The sequence below is a fragment of the Nerophis lumbriciformis genome, linkage group LG02 (assembly GCF_033978685.3).
Source record: "Nerophis lumbriciformis linkage group LG02, RoL_Nlum_v2.1, whole genome shotgun sequence".
Lineage (NCBI taxonomy): Eukaryota > Metazoa > Chordata > Actinopteri > Syngnathiformes > Syngnathidae > Nerophis > Nerophis lumbriciformis.
In genome coordinates, this window is record NC_084549.2 from 1230001 (window position 1) to 1244541 (window position 14541).

The window sequence follows — 14541 nt, forward strand, 5'->3', positions numbered from 1 at the left end:
AAGCACGCACAGTGGCGGAGAACAAACTATGAAAAACAAAAAGACTATAAACATGGAACAAAAACTTACTTTGACAAGGGACATGAAGCAGGATCTTAGAGGATGAAGAGTGTACAGAAGCATAAATGTGGTGAGGTCGTCAGAACGACAAACTGAAAAGAATGAACTTAAATACTATGGACATGGTTAGTGAAAGCAGGTGCGTGACTCAAAACGTGAAACCATCCATCCATCCATCCATCTTCTTCCGCTTATCCGAGGTCGGGTCGCGGGGGCAGCAGCTTAAGCAGGGAAGCCCAGACTTCCCTCTCCCCAGCCACTTCGTCCAGCTCTTCCTGTGGGACCCCGAGGCGTTCCCAGGCCAGCCGGGAGACATAGTCTTCCCAACGTGTCCTGGGTCTTCCCCGCGGCCTCCTACCGGTGGGACGTGCCCTAAACACCTCCCTAGGGAGGCGTTCGGGTGGTATCCTGACCAGATGCCCGAACCACCTCATCTGGCTCCTCTCCATGTGGAGGAGCAGCGGCTTTACTTTGAGCTCCTCCCGGATGGCAGAGCTTCTCACCCTATCTCTAAGGGTGAGCCCCGCCACCCGGCGGAGGAAACTCATTTGGGCCGCTTGTACCCGTGATCTTGTCCTTTCGGTCATAACCCAAAGCTCATGACCATAGGTGAGGATGGGAACGTAGATCGACCGGTAAATTGAGAGCTTTGCCTTCCGGCTCAACTCCTTCTTCACCACAACGGATCGATACAGCGTCCGCATTACTGAAGACGCCGCACCGATCCGCCTGTCGATCTCACGATCCACTCTTCCCCCACTCGTGAACAAGACTCCGAGGTACTTGAACTCCTCCACTTGGGGCAAGATCTCCTCCCCAACCCGGAGATGGCACTCCACCCTTTTCCGGGCGAGAACCATGGACTCGGACTTGGAGGTGCTGATTCTCATCCCAGTCGCTTCACACTCAGCTGCGAACCGATCCAGTCAGAGCTGAAGATCCTGGCCAGATGAAGCCATCAGGACCACATCATCTGCAAAAAGCAGAGACCTAATCCTGCAGCCACCAAACCAGATCCCCTCAACGCCTTGACTGCGCCTAGAAATTCTGTCCATAAAAGTTATGAACAGAATCGGTGACAAAGGGCAGCCTTGGCGGAGTCCAACCCTCACTGGAAACGTGTCCGACTTACTACCGGCAATGCGGACCAAGCTCTGGCACTGATCATACAGGGAGCGGACTGCCACAATCAGACAGTCCGATACCCCGTACTCTCTGAGCACTCCCCACAGGACTTCCCGAGGGACACGGTCGAATGCCTTCTCCAAGTCCACAAAGCACATGTAGACTGGTTGGGCAAACTCCCATGCACCCTCAAGGACCCTGCCGAGAGTATAGAGCTGGTCCACAGTTCCACGACCAGGGACGTGACAGGTGAAAACTAATGGTTGCTATGGTGACAAAACAAAAGTGCACAAAAAGTCCAAAACCCAAAACGAACATGACCAAAACAAAAACATGATCACACAGACATGACAAAAGGCTTAGTGGCCACATGCGTGGACTGCACCTTTTAGCTCTTATTTCCAAAATTGTGTACACTACTGAATTGGGGTCTTATGGCCACTTATGTGGACACTTATACTGCCATCTGGTGGTGTCAGAAGAGTATAACATACAATGGAATTTGGAGAGAAAAATAAGAATTAGCATGCCACTAAACATGAAGTACACGTTTGTGTACTTATGGACTAAGTACATCATATCAAAAGATGATTCTTAGTTTTTATTCTAATTAGGGTTCAATAAGCCCAAATAGCAAAGAGAAATAAAAAAAGGCATGTAAAAAAAACAGTTTGGGCTTTAAGAGGTTATGAATAAGTCAACGTATGTAGCAGGTCAGATGAAGGGGAATATGTGGTGCTGCCAGACCCTGGGAATACCTTCAAAGGTTGCCAAACCCTCAGCTTTGTTACACTGAGCAGTGTTCTGCATGTGTGAGTGGATTCCCCTTTTGCACAAGGCCGGCCTATTTGACACCGCCAAGTGATGGTTTGCATAGCAGCGAGGCGATGGTGACAGCTGCCCATTACATTTTCCAAAGATGTCATTATTTTCTCAAGGATAGCGACTGTTTTATCATGCGGTGTGGAAAGAGAATGAAATAATATTTGATCAAAGCTTTTACGAGCGACTGGGTTTCTCCACAGAAATGTACTTTATTGTTGTCTAACAGTTGCTCGTATATTTTTTGGGGTCGTGAAAAAACAGTAAGGGCTAATTGGGGGGGGGGGGGTTGTTATTTTTTCAATGGTAAGGTTTATTGCTCAAGGGCTCCCCCTGCAGTGTTGGAGTCCACTTGACTTTAAAGCCACTGTAGTGTGGAGATTAATTAGGGCCAGGCCCGGCCCTAACCAATCTGGCGCCCTAGGCAAGATTTTAGGTGGCGCCCCCCCCACATCGGGGGGCGCCACCTCCTTTTATTTGTTTTTAAATGTCTAAACAACCTCGCGCCAACCTATCTCTCCGACCTCCTTCAGCCTTACTGCCCCACCCGATCCTTAAGATCAGCCGATCAGCTGCTGTTGACGGTCCCCGACACAAGGCTGAAGCTTAGAGGTGACAGAGCTTTCGCCGTTGCTGCTCCCAAGCTCTGGAACGACCTACCCCTGAGTGTTAGACAAGCCTCCTCTCTTCCTGTTTTTAAATCTCTCTTAAAAACATACTTTTATTCCATGGCTTTTAACACTGAGTGATATCCATCCTGCAATGGCGCCCCATAATACACCTGCTGTGATCCTGTTTTTATGTTTTTATGTTTTTATTAATTCTATTTTACTTATTTATTTTTTATCGTGTTCTGTTTGTGTTGTGTTGTGTTTGCTCAATACTCGTTTTATCTTTTAACCTGCTCATTGTACAGCACTTTGGCTACCCCTGTGGTAAATTTTAAATGTGCTTTATAAATAAAGTTGATTTGATTTGATTTGATCGGCAGTGAAGTGTATATACTCACAAGAACCCGAATAGCTTTGTCTTTGACCTTTTTTTTTTTTACTTACAACTATACCTAATATATAAAGGGGTGGAAAAGTGACTATTACCTGCAGGGCAAACATTAGCTAACCAGAAGGCAATAACAATGTAAACAAAAAACACCTGCTTAAAAGATCTAATACAAATGTCCCTGAGGAATGTAAGGTGGGAGTACTGTAATTACCTAACGTTACATTATTATTTTCCATAACAATTTAGCCCCCTCCACAATATTAACCCGACGTTAAAACAGAACTAGCTATTTATTGATTAGCAATTGCCGAATCATGTAACATTAGCTTAATGCTAAAAAGCCAGGTTACTATCACATTCTGTAACAGACAAATAATTTCATGTAGGCTAACGTTACCTACCTGCTAACTCTGTCTTTTCTCGTTTCTCCTCCTCTTCTTTTCTCTTTTTTCTTCCCTGGGCACCTGACAGTTTTGGCCGTTTTGACATCTTGTGTTGATTTTTTGATGTGGTGACGTCCAAAAAGAGTCATGATACGGGAAGGGAGGGGGCGCACCGTGCGAGAGAGGGGGGGGGGCGTAATGTTGTAACAAATAATATTTCTATTAAATAGGCTTTACTTTGCATTTTAATTAACGTGGGATTATTTTTTGTATTTAGAAATAATAGTACCAACTTTTTTTCTTTTCTTTTTTTTTCTCCAACATTTGTGGCACTGGCGTGGCGCCCCCTGATGGACGGCGCCCTTAGCATTTGCCTATACGGCCTATGCCACGGGCCCGGCCCTGATTAGGGCCAACGTTTTGTACTAGAAAAATAAACAAACATTTGTATATTCTAAATGAAAATAAGTGCACACATATTTCTCCAAATTGAATTTATTTATGATTAACCCGTATAATTATTTTTGAATAAATACTATATTTTCACTTTTTTTCTTTATTTTTCTTTTCTTTTTTTTCCCAAGAAATATATTTAAAAAAAATTCAGATTCAGAATTTTGACCTGAATTTTGCGTGGCTCGCCGGGTCATCAACTGAGGGGCGTGAAAAAGCAACTACCCGTATTTTCCGCACCATAAGGCGCCCTGGGTTAAAAGCCGCGCCTTCAATGAACGGCATATTTCAAAACTTTGTCCACCTATAAGCCGCCCCGTGTTGTAAGCCGCATCTAACTGCGCTAAAGGAATGTCAAAAAAACAGTCAGATAGGTCAGTCAAACTTTAATAATATATTAAAAACCAGCGTGATGTGGGCGCGCATGGAGTCGTATATCAACATGGACGGAGCTGCGTGAAAAAAGCCACCCGGCCTCTTCGCGTAAACTTACCTTAACCACTCGCTCATCTTTTCTTCATCCATCCATCCCTTCGAGTTAGCTTTTATGATGACGCCGGCTGGAAAGGTCTCTTTTGGCAAGGTCTTCCTTTTGAATATCACCATGGGTGGAAGTTTCTGGCCATTAGCATGGCAAGCTAGAACCACAGTGAAGGATGACTTCTCATTCCCTGTGGTGCGAATATTCACCGTACGTGCTCCCGTTGTATCCACAGTGCGGTTCACAGGAATATCAAAAGTCAGTGGAACCTCGTCCATGTTGATAATGTTCTCTGGCCGGATCTTTTTTTCAGCTATCTTGTTTTTACAATATGCACGGAAAGTAGCCAGCTTTTCTTGAAAGTCTTTAGGCAGTTGCTGTGAAATAGTAGTCCGTGTGCGGATGGAGAGATTGCGTCTTTTCATGAACCGGAAACCTGTCGCTTAGTAGGAGCCATTTTGTGGTCTTTACAGATGTAAACACACAAAGGAAATGAAACGTAATATCCGCGCGCTTCTTCTTCTTCTACGCGGGCGGGTGGTTGCTTACAGTAGAAGAAGAAGCGCTTCCTCTTCTATGGGGGCGGGTGCTTACCTTGGCGGTTGCTTGCGTAGAAGAAGAAGCACTTCCTCTTCTACGGGGAAAAAAGATGGCGGCTGTTTACCGTAGTTGCGAGACCGAAACTTTATGAAAATGAATCTTAATATTAATCCATATATAAAGCGCACCGGGTTATAAGCCGCACTGTCAGCTTTTGAGTAAATTTGTGGTTTTTAGGTGCGGCTAATAGTGCGGAAAATACGGTACATGTTGTCTCGCAGAACACAACTGTGGTGTGTTCGAGGACAGCTAGATAAAGTGGGGAAAGGAATGCTCGGCAAAGCACAATGAAACAAACGAACATGCAAAAACTGCGGCCTTTCTAACAGTATATACATTTTACAATAAACTAATTGTACGAGGATCTGAAACTGCAAAGAAAAAAAAAGGAAGAAAAAAAAATAGATCTGAAGAAAAGAGAATCTTATTCAAGAGTGGAAAATTTGAATAAAGAATGTATTCAAAAAAATATCGATCATATTTATACCGAACCTAAAAAAAATGTCTTCACTTACACAAAATTACGCATCAAAACTTCTGTTTCAAAGTTTATTTTTTTCTAGTACAAAACCATAATTTAGTTTTATTCTGTAAGAGGCACAAATGGGCGGTAAACATGCATTCTAAAGTTGACAAATATATCAGAAAAGTGATACAAATTTGTTTACCATTAGTCATACTTGCCAACCTTGAAACCTCCGATTTCGGGAGGTGGGGGGCGGGGGCGTGGTCAGGGGTGGGGCGGGGCGTGGTTGGGGGCGTGGTTAAGAGGGGAGGAGTATATTGACAGCTAGAATTCACCAAGTGAAGTATTTCATACATATATATATATATATATATATATATATATATATATATATATATATATACACATCCTGAAAATATGCAAACAAAACTGTGTTTAGATAATTGATACTTCAAACTTGCATAAATAAATCTTAAGGAATATACAGGTAAAAGCCAGTAAATTAGAATATTTTGAAAAACTTGATTTATTTCAGTAATTGCATTCAAAAGGTGTAACTTGTACATTATATTTATTCATTGCACACAGACTGATGCATTCAAATGTTTATTTCATTTAATTTTGATGATTTGAAGTGGCAACAAATGAAAATCCAAAATTCCGTGTGTCACAAAATTAGAATATTACTTAAGGCTAATACAAAAAAGGTATTTTTAGAAATGTTGGCCAACTGAAAAGTATGAAAATGAAAAATATGAGCATGTACAATACTCAATACTTGGTTGGAGCTCCTTTTGCCTCAATTACTGCGTTAATGCGGCGTGGCATGGAGTCCATGAGTTTCTGGCACTGCTCAGGTGTTATGAGAGCCCAGGTTGCTCTGATAGTGGCCTTCAACTCTTCTGCGTTTTTGGGTCTGGCATTCTGCATCTTCCTTTTCACAATACCCCACAGATTTTCTATGGGGCTAAGGTCAGGGGAGTTGGCGGGCCAATTTAGAACAGAAATACCATGGTCCGTAAACCAGGCACGGGTAGATTTTGCGCTGTGTGCAGGCGCCAAGTCCTGTTGGAACTTGAAATCTCCATCTCCATAGAGCAGGTCAGCAGCAGGAAGCATGAAGTGCTCTAAAACTTGCTGGTAGACGGCTGCGTTGACCCTGGATCTCAGGAAACAGAGTGGACCGACACCAGCAGATGACATGGCACCCCAAACCATCACCCAACCATGCAAATTTTGCATTTCCTTTGGAAATCGAGGTCCCATAGTCTGGAGGAAGACAGGAGAGGCACAGGATCCACGTTGCCTGAAGTCTAGTGTAAAGTTTCCACCATCAGTGATGGTTTGGGGTGCCATGTCATCTGCTGGTGTCGGTCCACTCTGTTTCCTGAGATCCAGGGTCAACGCAGCCGTCTACCAGCAAGTTTTAGAGCACTTCATGCTTCCTGCTGCTGACCTGCTCTATGGAGATGGAGATTTCAAGTTCCAACAGGACTTGGCGCCTGCACACAGCGCAAAATCTACCCGTGCCTGGTTTACGGACCATGGTATTTCTGTTCTAAATTGGCCCGCCAACTCCCCTGACCTTAGCCCCATAGAAAATCTGTGGGGTATTGTGAAAAGGAAGATGCAGAATGCCAGACCCAAAAACGCAGAAGAGTTGAAGGCCACTATCAGAGCAACCTGGGCTCTCATAACACCTGAGCAGTGCCAGAAACTCATGGACTCCATGCCACGCCGCATTAACGCAGTAATTGAGGCAAAAGGAGCTCCGACCAAGTATTGAGTATTGTACATGCTCATATTTTTCATTTTCATACTTTTCAGTTGGCCAACATTTCTAAAAATCCCTTTTTTGTATTAGCCTTAAGTAATATTCTAATTTTGTGACACACGGAATTTTGGATTTTCATTTGTTGCCACTTCAAATCATCAAAATTAAATGAAATAAACATTTGAATGCATCAGTCTGTGTGCAATGAATAAATATAATGTACAAGTTACACCTTTTGAATGCAATTACTGAAATAAATCAAGTTTTTCAAAATATTCTAATTTACTGGCTTTTACCTGTAACATAACTTGGCTTCTGAGAGCTTCAAAATGTAATGAATAAAATGCTAAAGTTGTTGATAAACAAGCAATTATTTTAATAATTAAATATGGTCATTTTAAATGAATTATTATGATAATTTAAAATTAATTATTTCAAATATGTTTATTTTAATGTATAATTCCATGGCTGGATGTAATAAGGAGTCAGAAAAAATACAAATAAAAATACAATTAATTTTGATGTTTTCAGCAAAATATAGTAAAAATGTATTTCGTTTTTGTTTTTGTTAAATTAATAAATATATTTATTTTTAGGTAAGATAAACATAATAATACAATTTATCTCTAGTCTGGATGATTTAGTTCTTGTCCCGTCATGAAAAAAGGCTGTCCTCACTCAGGTCCGCATGGATCTGGAGGGGGCGTGGCCTCCAGCTACGGCTGAAAATCGGGAGATTTTCGGGAGAATATTTGTCCCGGGAGGTTTTCGGGAGAGGCGCTGAATTTCGGGAGTCTCCCGGAAAATTCGGGAGGGTTGGCAAGTATGCCATTAGTGGCCATAACATTAATAGTCGGGCTGTCAAACGATGAAAATATTTAATCGTGATTATTGCATTTTGTTCATAGTTAACTCAAAATTGATTGTAGATATAACTTTTCATCATTAATAAGTGTACCCTAGATAATAATAATTTTCAAGTTTTTGATATCATGACTGGACAATAAGTTTTAATGAATTTATTTATTTTTTTAAACATTGTGCTATTTTAAACAGCTCAACACAAAAAGAACATAAACACACTTTTAATGAGAATTTAAAAAAAAATTCTTCTCTCCGTTGTTGTTTTGCCAGATTTTGTATTTTGAAGGAATTTGTATTCTTGCTATAGGAGCACTGGCGTTCAGAGGAGAGGGGCTACACTTCCATGTTTAGATACCATCCATCCATCCATTTTCTACCGCTTGTCCTTTACGGGGTCGCGGGGGGTGCTGGAGTCTATCTCAGCTGCATTCCGGCGGAAGGCGGTGTACACCCTGGACAAGTCGCCACTTCATCGCAGGGCCAACACAGATACCAGTTTTACGCATTAATACCACAAAATGTGGATTGTTACAATCATAAGTTAATCATATTGGTAGTGTTGTGTCTTAACCTTCTCTATTTATTCATCAACTGTAATATGAAGCCTGCTAAGCATTCTGTAATTGAGGACTATCAACCAGAACATATTGTAGGATAATATACACAATGTTTCATCTTGCCACAAATTCCCCCTCTACATTCCTCAACTGATGTACTAGCATTTATTAAGGTAGAACTATCACGGATTGCAGTACATGGTGTAATCTGAACGATTGTAATGTTTGACATTTTTATTTTGTTATTCTAATTAGACCGGATTAAAGTGTAGTGCTTTTATTTTGAAGCCGGAAGTATGTGGTTGGTTTGAGAAGGGGTGTTTCCTGATATTTCCATTGTGTGCCCTTTTCTTTGTCCATTTCTGCTCACTATTTTCCTGCTTGTGGCTCAACAGTAACCAGTGAACGCAGCCCCATTTTCCCACGTTACGGAATGGCCCGAGGGTCAAAAAAGGGCGTTAATCGCCCGTCAAATTAGTGCCGTTAAAGGAACTGACAGCCCTAATTAGTAACAGAAAAATACATCATTAACCCTAAATACAAGCGTAAAAGTAATTTAACCACTGTAATAATGAGTTGAGTTATTTGATGCTCGCTGCGCTGAGGTTTCAGTGGTGTCCTGTGTCAAGTTTCCACTCACTTTGGAGCTTTTCTCGACTCTAAAATGTTGACACATTGTTGATTGTCATGTCCATACTCCACAGTAAGTCTTTGCTGTCGTCCAGCATTCTGGGTTTTTTTTTTCTTTGTAGCCAGTTCAGTTTTAGTTTACCGTATTTTCCGCACTATTAGCCGCACCTAAAAACCACAAATTTACTCAAAAGCTGACAGTGCGGCTTATAACCCGGTGCGCTTTATATATGGATTAATATTAAGATTCATTTTCATAAAGTTTCGGTCTCGCAACTACGGTAAACAGCCGCCATCTTTTTTCCCGGTAGAAGAGGAAGTGCTTCTTCTTCTACGCAAGCAACCGCCAAGGTAAGCACCCGCCCCCATAGAACAGGAAGCGCTTCTTCTTCTACTGTAAGCAACCACCCGCCCACGTAGAAGAAGAAGAAGCGCGCGGATATTACGTTTCATTTCCTTTGTGTGTTTACATCTGTAAAGACCACAAAATGGCTCCTACTAAGCGACAGGTTTCCGGTTCATGAAAAGACGCAATCTCTCCATCCGCACACGGACTACTATTTCACAGCAACTGCCTAAAGACTTTCAAGAAAAGCTGGCTACTTTCCGTGCATATTGTAAAAACAAGATAGCTGAAAAAAAGATCCGGCCAGAGAACATTATCAACATGGACGAGGTTCCACTGACTTTTGATATTCCTGTGAACCGCACTGTGGATACAACGGGAGCACGTACGGTGAATATCCGCACCACAGGGAATGAGAAGTCGTCCTTCACTGTGGTTCTAGCTTGCCATGCTAATGGCCAGAAACTTCCACCCATGGTGATATTCAAAAGGAAGACCTTGCCAAAAGAGACCTTTCCAGCCGGCGTCATCATAAAAGCTAACTCGAAGGGATGGACGGATGAAGAAAAGATGAGCGAGTGGTTAAGGTGGCTTTTTTCACGCAGCTCCGTCCATGTTGATATACGACTCCATGCGCGCCCACATCACGCTGGTTTTTAATATATTATTAAAGTTTGACTGACCTATCTGACTGTTTTTTTGACATTCCCTTTAGCGCAGTTAGATGCGGCTTATAACACGGGGCGGCTTATAGGTGGACAAAGTTTTGAAACGTGCCGTTCATTGAAGGCGCGGCTTATAACCCGGGGTGCCTTATGGTGCGGAAAGTTCTGCATAGCCTTCCCTAAGCTTCAATGCCTTTTCTTAGGGGCACTCACCTTTTGTTTATTTTTTGGTTTAAGCATTAGACACCTTTTTACCTGCACGCTGCCTCCCGCTGTTTCCCACATCTACAAAGCATGCTGCCACCTACTGATATGGAAGAGTATTACACGGTTACTCCGCCCAGCTCTAGACAGCACCGACACTAGACAGCACCGACACTAGACAGCACCGACACTAGACAGCACCGGCACTAGACAGCACCGACACTAGACAGCACCGACACTAGACAGCACCGACACTCAACAACAACACATCGTTTGCAGACTATAATTACTGTTTTGCCAATAATATTTTTAACCCAAATAGGTGAAATTAAATAATCTCCCACGGCACACCAGACTGTATCTCACAGTGGTTGAAAAACAATGATATAAGCTACAAATTGTGTCTTTAAGGGAGAATATACCTCAAGTTTGTGTCTTTTCCTCGCCAGCGAGGCACCGCCCTCCTGTTGGAGCACCTGGCGGGCAGCCTGGCAAGCACCATTTCGGTCACCACCCACCTGGACATCGCACCCCAGCACCACCTCTTCATGAGGGGCCGCAACGGCAGCAACATCAAGCACATCACCCAGAGGACGGGGGCCCAGATCCACTTCCCGGACCCCAACAGCCCGCAGAAGAAATCCACGGTCTACATCCAGGGCACCATCGAGTCGGTGTGCCTGGCTCGCCAGTACCTCATGGTGAGGCTTTTTTTCTCTTCGTTTTTGTGGCGAATGTCTTCCCCAGCATGTGTGCTGTGCTATAATCAACATCACGTTGGTATGCCAGGGATGCGCGTTCACCACCGCCGGGGTTTTCAGGAAGAACCTTGGCTGGAACAGCAAGCATGAAGCTGCTAGTTAGAAACTGCTGCTAATGATCAGCCTTTTTTTCTAGAACTACACGCTGAGGTTTCTTGGCGTCCTTGAACCTGAGGTGTTTTTTTTATGTCAAGCACTTCTCGTTTCAGTCATTATTGCTAAGTGCTTCTGCTGCAGAATGAGACCATGCCAAGGTTGTCGCGGCGACCAAAAAAAGGCATCTTGCTGTTTGTCTGAGCACCAAAACAAATAGATGATAATGAATGGATGACAGGAGCCTAAAATAAAAGTGGAGTCCAGACTTTGTGATTTGGCCTCTGTGCAGCCACACCCTTGATTACAGATCCAATGCGGCTAATTACATCCACTCACAATAGGAGCGGCGGCCATGCAACGCTCGGCCCAAAATATGGATGTCTGTGGTCTTGTGGTGGTGATAATGTGAAGCATACTGCACCCCAACCCCACCCCCTCCCTCCACCTTGTCAGATGTAAAAGTCCCCCAGGGAGTCTTGAGTGTTTATTGGGTTGGATTGCAATTCTAAATCTATTACTAGTAAACACTCTTTGTAATAATGGCATATTATATACAGGTAAAAGCCAGTAAATTAGAATATTTTGAAAAACTTGATTTATTTCAGTAATTGCATTCGAAAGGTGTAACTTGTACATTATATTTATTCATTGCACACAGACTGATGCATTCAAATGTTTATTTCATTTAATTTTGATGATTTGAAGTGGCAACAAATGAAAATCCAAAATTCCGTGTGTCACAAAACTAGAATATTACTTAAGGCTAATACAAAAAAAGGGATTTTTAGAAATGTTGGCCAACTGAAAAGTATGAAAATGAAAAATATGAGCATGTACAATACTCAATACTTGGTTGGAGCTCCTTTTGCCTCAATTACTGCGTTAATGCGGCGTGGCATGGAGTTGATGAGTTTCTGGCACTGCTCAGGTGTTATGAGAGCCCAGGTTGCTCTGATAGTGGCCTTCAACTCTTCTGTGTTTTTGGGTCTGGCATTCTGCATCTTCCTTTTCACAATACCCCACAGATTTTCTATGGGGCTAAGGTCAGGGGAGTTGGCGGGCCAATTTAGAACAGAAATACCATGGTCCGTAAACCAGGCACGGGTAGATTTTGCGCTGTGTGCAGGCGCCAAGTCCTGTTGGAACTTGAAATCTCCATCTCCATAGAGCAGGTCAGCAGCAGGAAGCATGAAGTGCTCTAAAACTTGCTGGTAGACGGCTGCGTTGACCCTGGATCTCAGGAAACCGAGTGGACCGACACCAGCAGATGACATGGCACCCCAAACCATCACTGATGGTGGAAACTTTACACTAGACTTCAGGCAACGTGGATCCTGTGCCTCTCCTGTCTTCCTCCAGACTCTGGGACCTCGATTTCCAAAGGAAATGCAAAATTTGCATGGTTGGGTGATGGTTTGGGGTGCCATGTCATCTGCTGGTGTCGGTCCACTCTGTTTCCTGAGATCCAGGGTCAACGCAGCCGTCTACCAGCAAGTTTTAGAGCACTTCATGCTTCCTGCTGCTGACCTGCTCTATGGAGTTTGAGATTTCAAGTTCCAACAGGACTTGGCGCCTGCACACAGCGCAAAATCTACCCGTGCCTGGTTTACGGACCATGGTATTTCTGTTCTAAATTGGCCCGCCAACTCCCCTGACCTTAGCCCCATAGAAAATCTGTGGGGTATTGTGAAAAGGAAGATGCAGAATGCCAGACCCAAAAACGCAGAAGAGTTGAAGGCCACTATCAGAGCAACCTGGGCTCTCATAACACCTGAGCAGTGCCAGAAACTCATCGACTCCATGCCACGCCGCATTAACGCAGTAATTGAGGCAAAAGGAGCTCCAACCAAGTATTGAGTATTGTACATGCTCATATTTTTCATTTTCATACTTTTCAGTTGGCCAACATTTCTAAAAATCCCTTTTTTGTATTAGCCTTAAGTAATATTCTAATTTTGTGACACACGGAATTTTGGATTTTCATTTGTTGCCACTTCAAATCATCAAAATTAAATGAAATAAACATTTGAATGCATCAGTCTGTGTGCAATGAATAAATATAATGTACAAGTTACACCTTTTGAATGCAATTACTGAAATAAATCAAGTTTTTCAAAATATTCTAATTTACTGGCTTTTACCTGTATATAATTATTCTAACACAAACATTACAGCCATTTTTCAGATTTGCCAAATATGTTTTTTTTATGGAGGTTAATTTTTGTCTTTGGTTACGAAAGCTTTTGTTTTTTACAATGAATTTTTTACATTTGATTTTTTTTACATCAAATTATGCTGACAATTTCATTGAAAAAAAAAAAGTAGTGTTTAATATTTCAGGGTATTAAAATTCGGTGTCAAAAAATGAGCTGCTTTAAAAAGGCAAGACTCACTTCCGGTAGAATAAGGCTAATGTCTCAGTGCAGCCAATGAGGGGTCAAGTCTGAAGTCACGTGACACGGATCTTGCAAAACAGCATAAAAAAAAAACAGTTAACTGGGCATAAAACAACTTAATTATTAACATTTCAATGCTGGATGTTTTCAAAGTATAGAAATGATTCCAAAGGTTAGAATGTGCACTCAGGAGTTAGTATGTGTCATGAAGTGCAGCTACACAAGGTGACCAGCAGGTGGTGCTGGATAATGATGTTCAGGTAAAGGTAAGCGGAGTCAAACTGCAAAGTGTGTATTTCTTGTACTCCAACCTTCACATTTTGTGTGTCAGGGCTGCCTGCCGCTGGTGTTGATGTTCGACATCAAAGAGGAGGTGGAGGTGGAGCCTCAGTGCATCACGGCGCTGATGGAGCAGCTGGACGTCTTCATCAGCATCAAACCCAAGCCCAAGCAGCCCAGCAAGGTACGGCACAGGGACTTGGAAAGGGGGAAAAAGGACACCATGCCAAAGAACCGAATCATGTTCATTCAGGAGAGAAAACCACTAAAAGATTTCTGTGTCTCGTAATTGCTTTTTGATGCATTTAAGCTGCCTCTAGCTTCTATGTGGACTCATGCAGACGTCCCTCCAGGTGTCTTCCTGGGTCCCTCCAGGTGTCTTCCTGGGTCCCTCCAGGTGTCCTCCTGGGTCCCTCCAGGTGTCCTCCTGGGGGCCTCCAGGTGTCCTCCTGAGGGCCTCATGCAGACATCCCTCCAGGTGTCCTCCTGGGTCCCTCCAGGTGTCCTCCTGGGGGCCTCATGCAGACGTGCCTCCAGGTGTCCTCCTGGGTCCCTCCAGGTGTCCTCCTGGGGGCCT

General features: G+C 43.1%; 1 protein-coding gene across 1 annotated transcript in view; it reads left to right on the forward strand.

The window, feature by feature from the left end:
* The window catches only part of LOC133576727 (protein bicaudal C homolog 1-like), a 229702-nt gene that overhangs the window by 186624 nt on the left and 28537 nt on the right, over window positions 1–14541 (forward strand). Inside the window, exons 8-9 of the mRNA XM_061930088.2 lie at window positions 10882–11133; window positions 14017–14148. Of these exons, the coding sequence (XP_061786072.2) occupies window positions 10882–11133; window positions 14017–14148 (384 nt within the window). The remainder of the gene's footprint in view (window positions 1–10881; window positions 11134–14016; window positions 14149–14541) is intronic.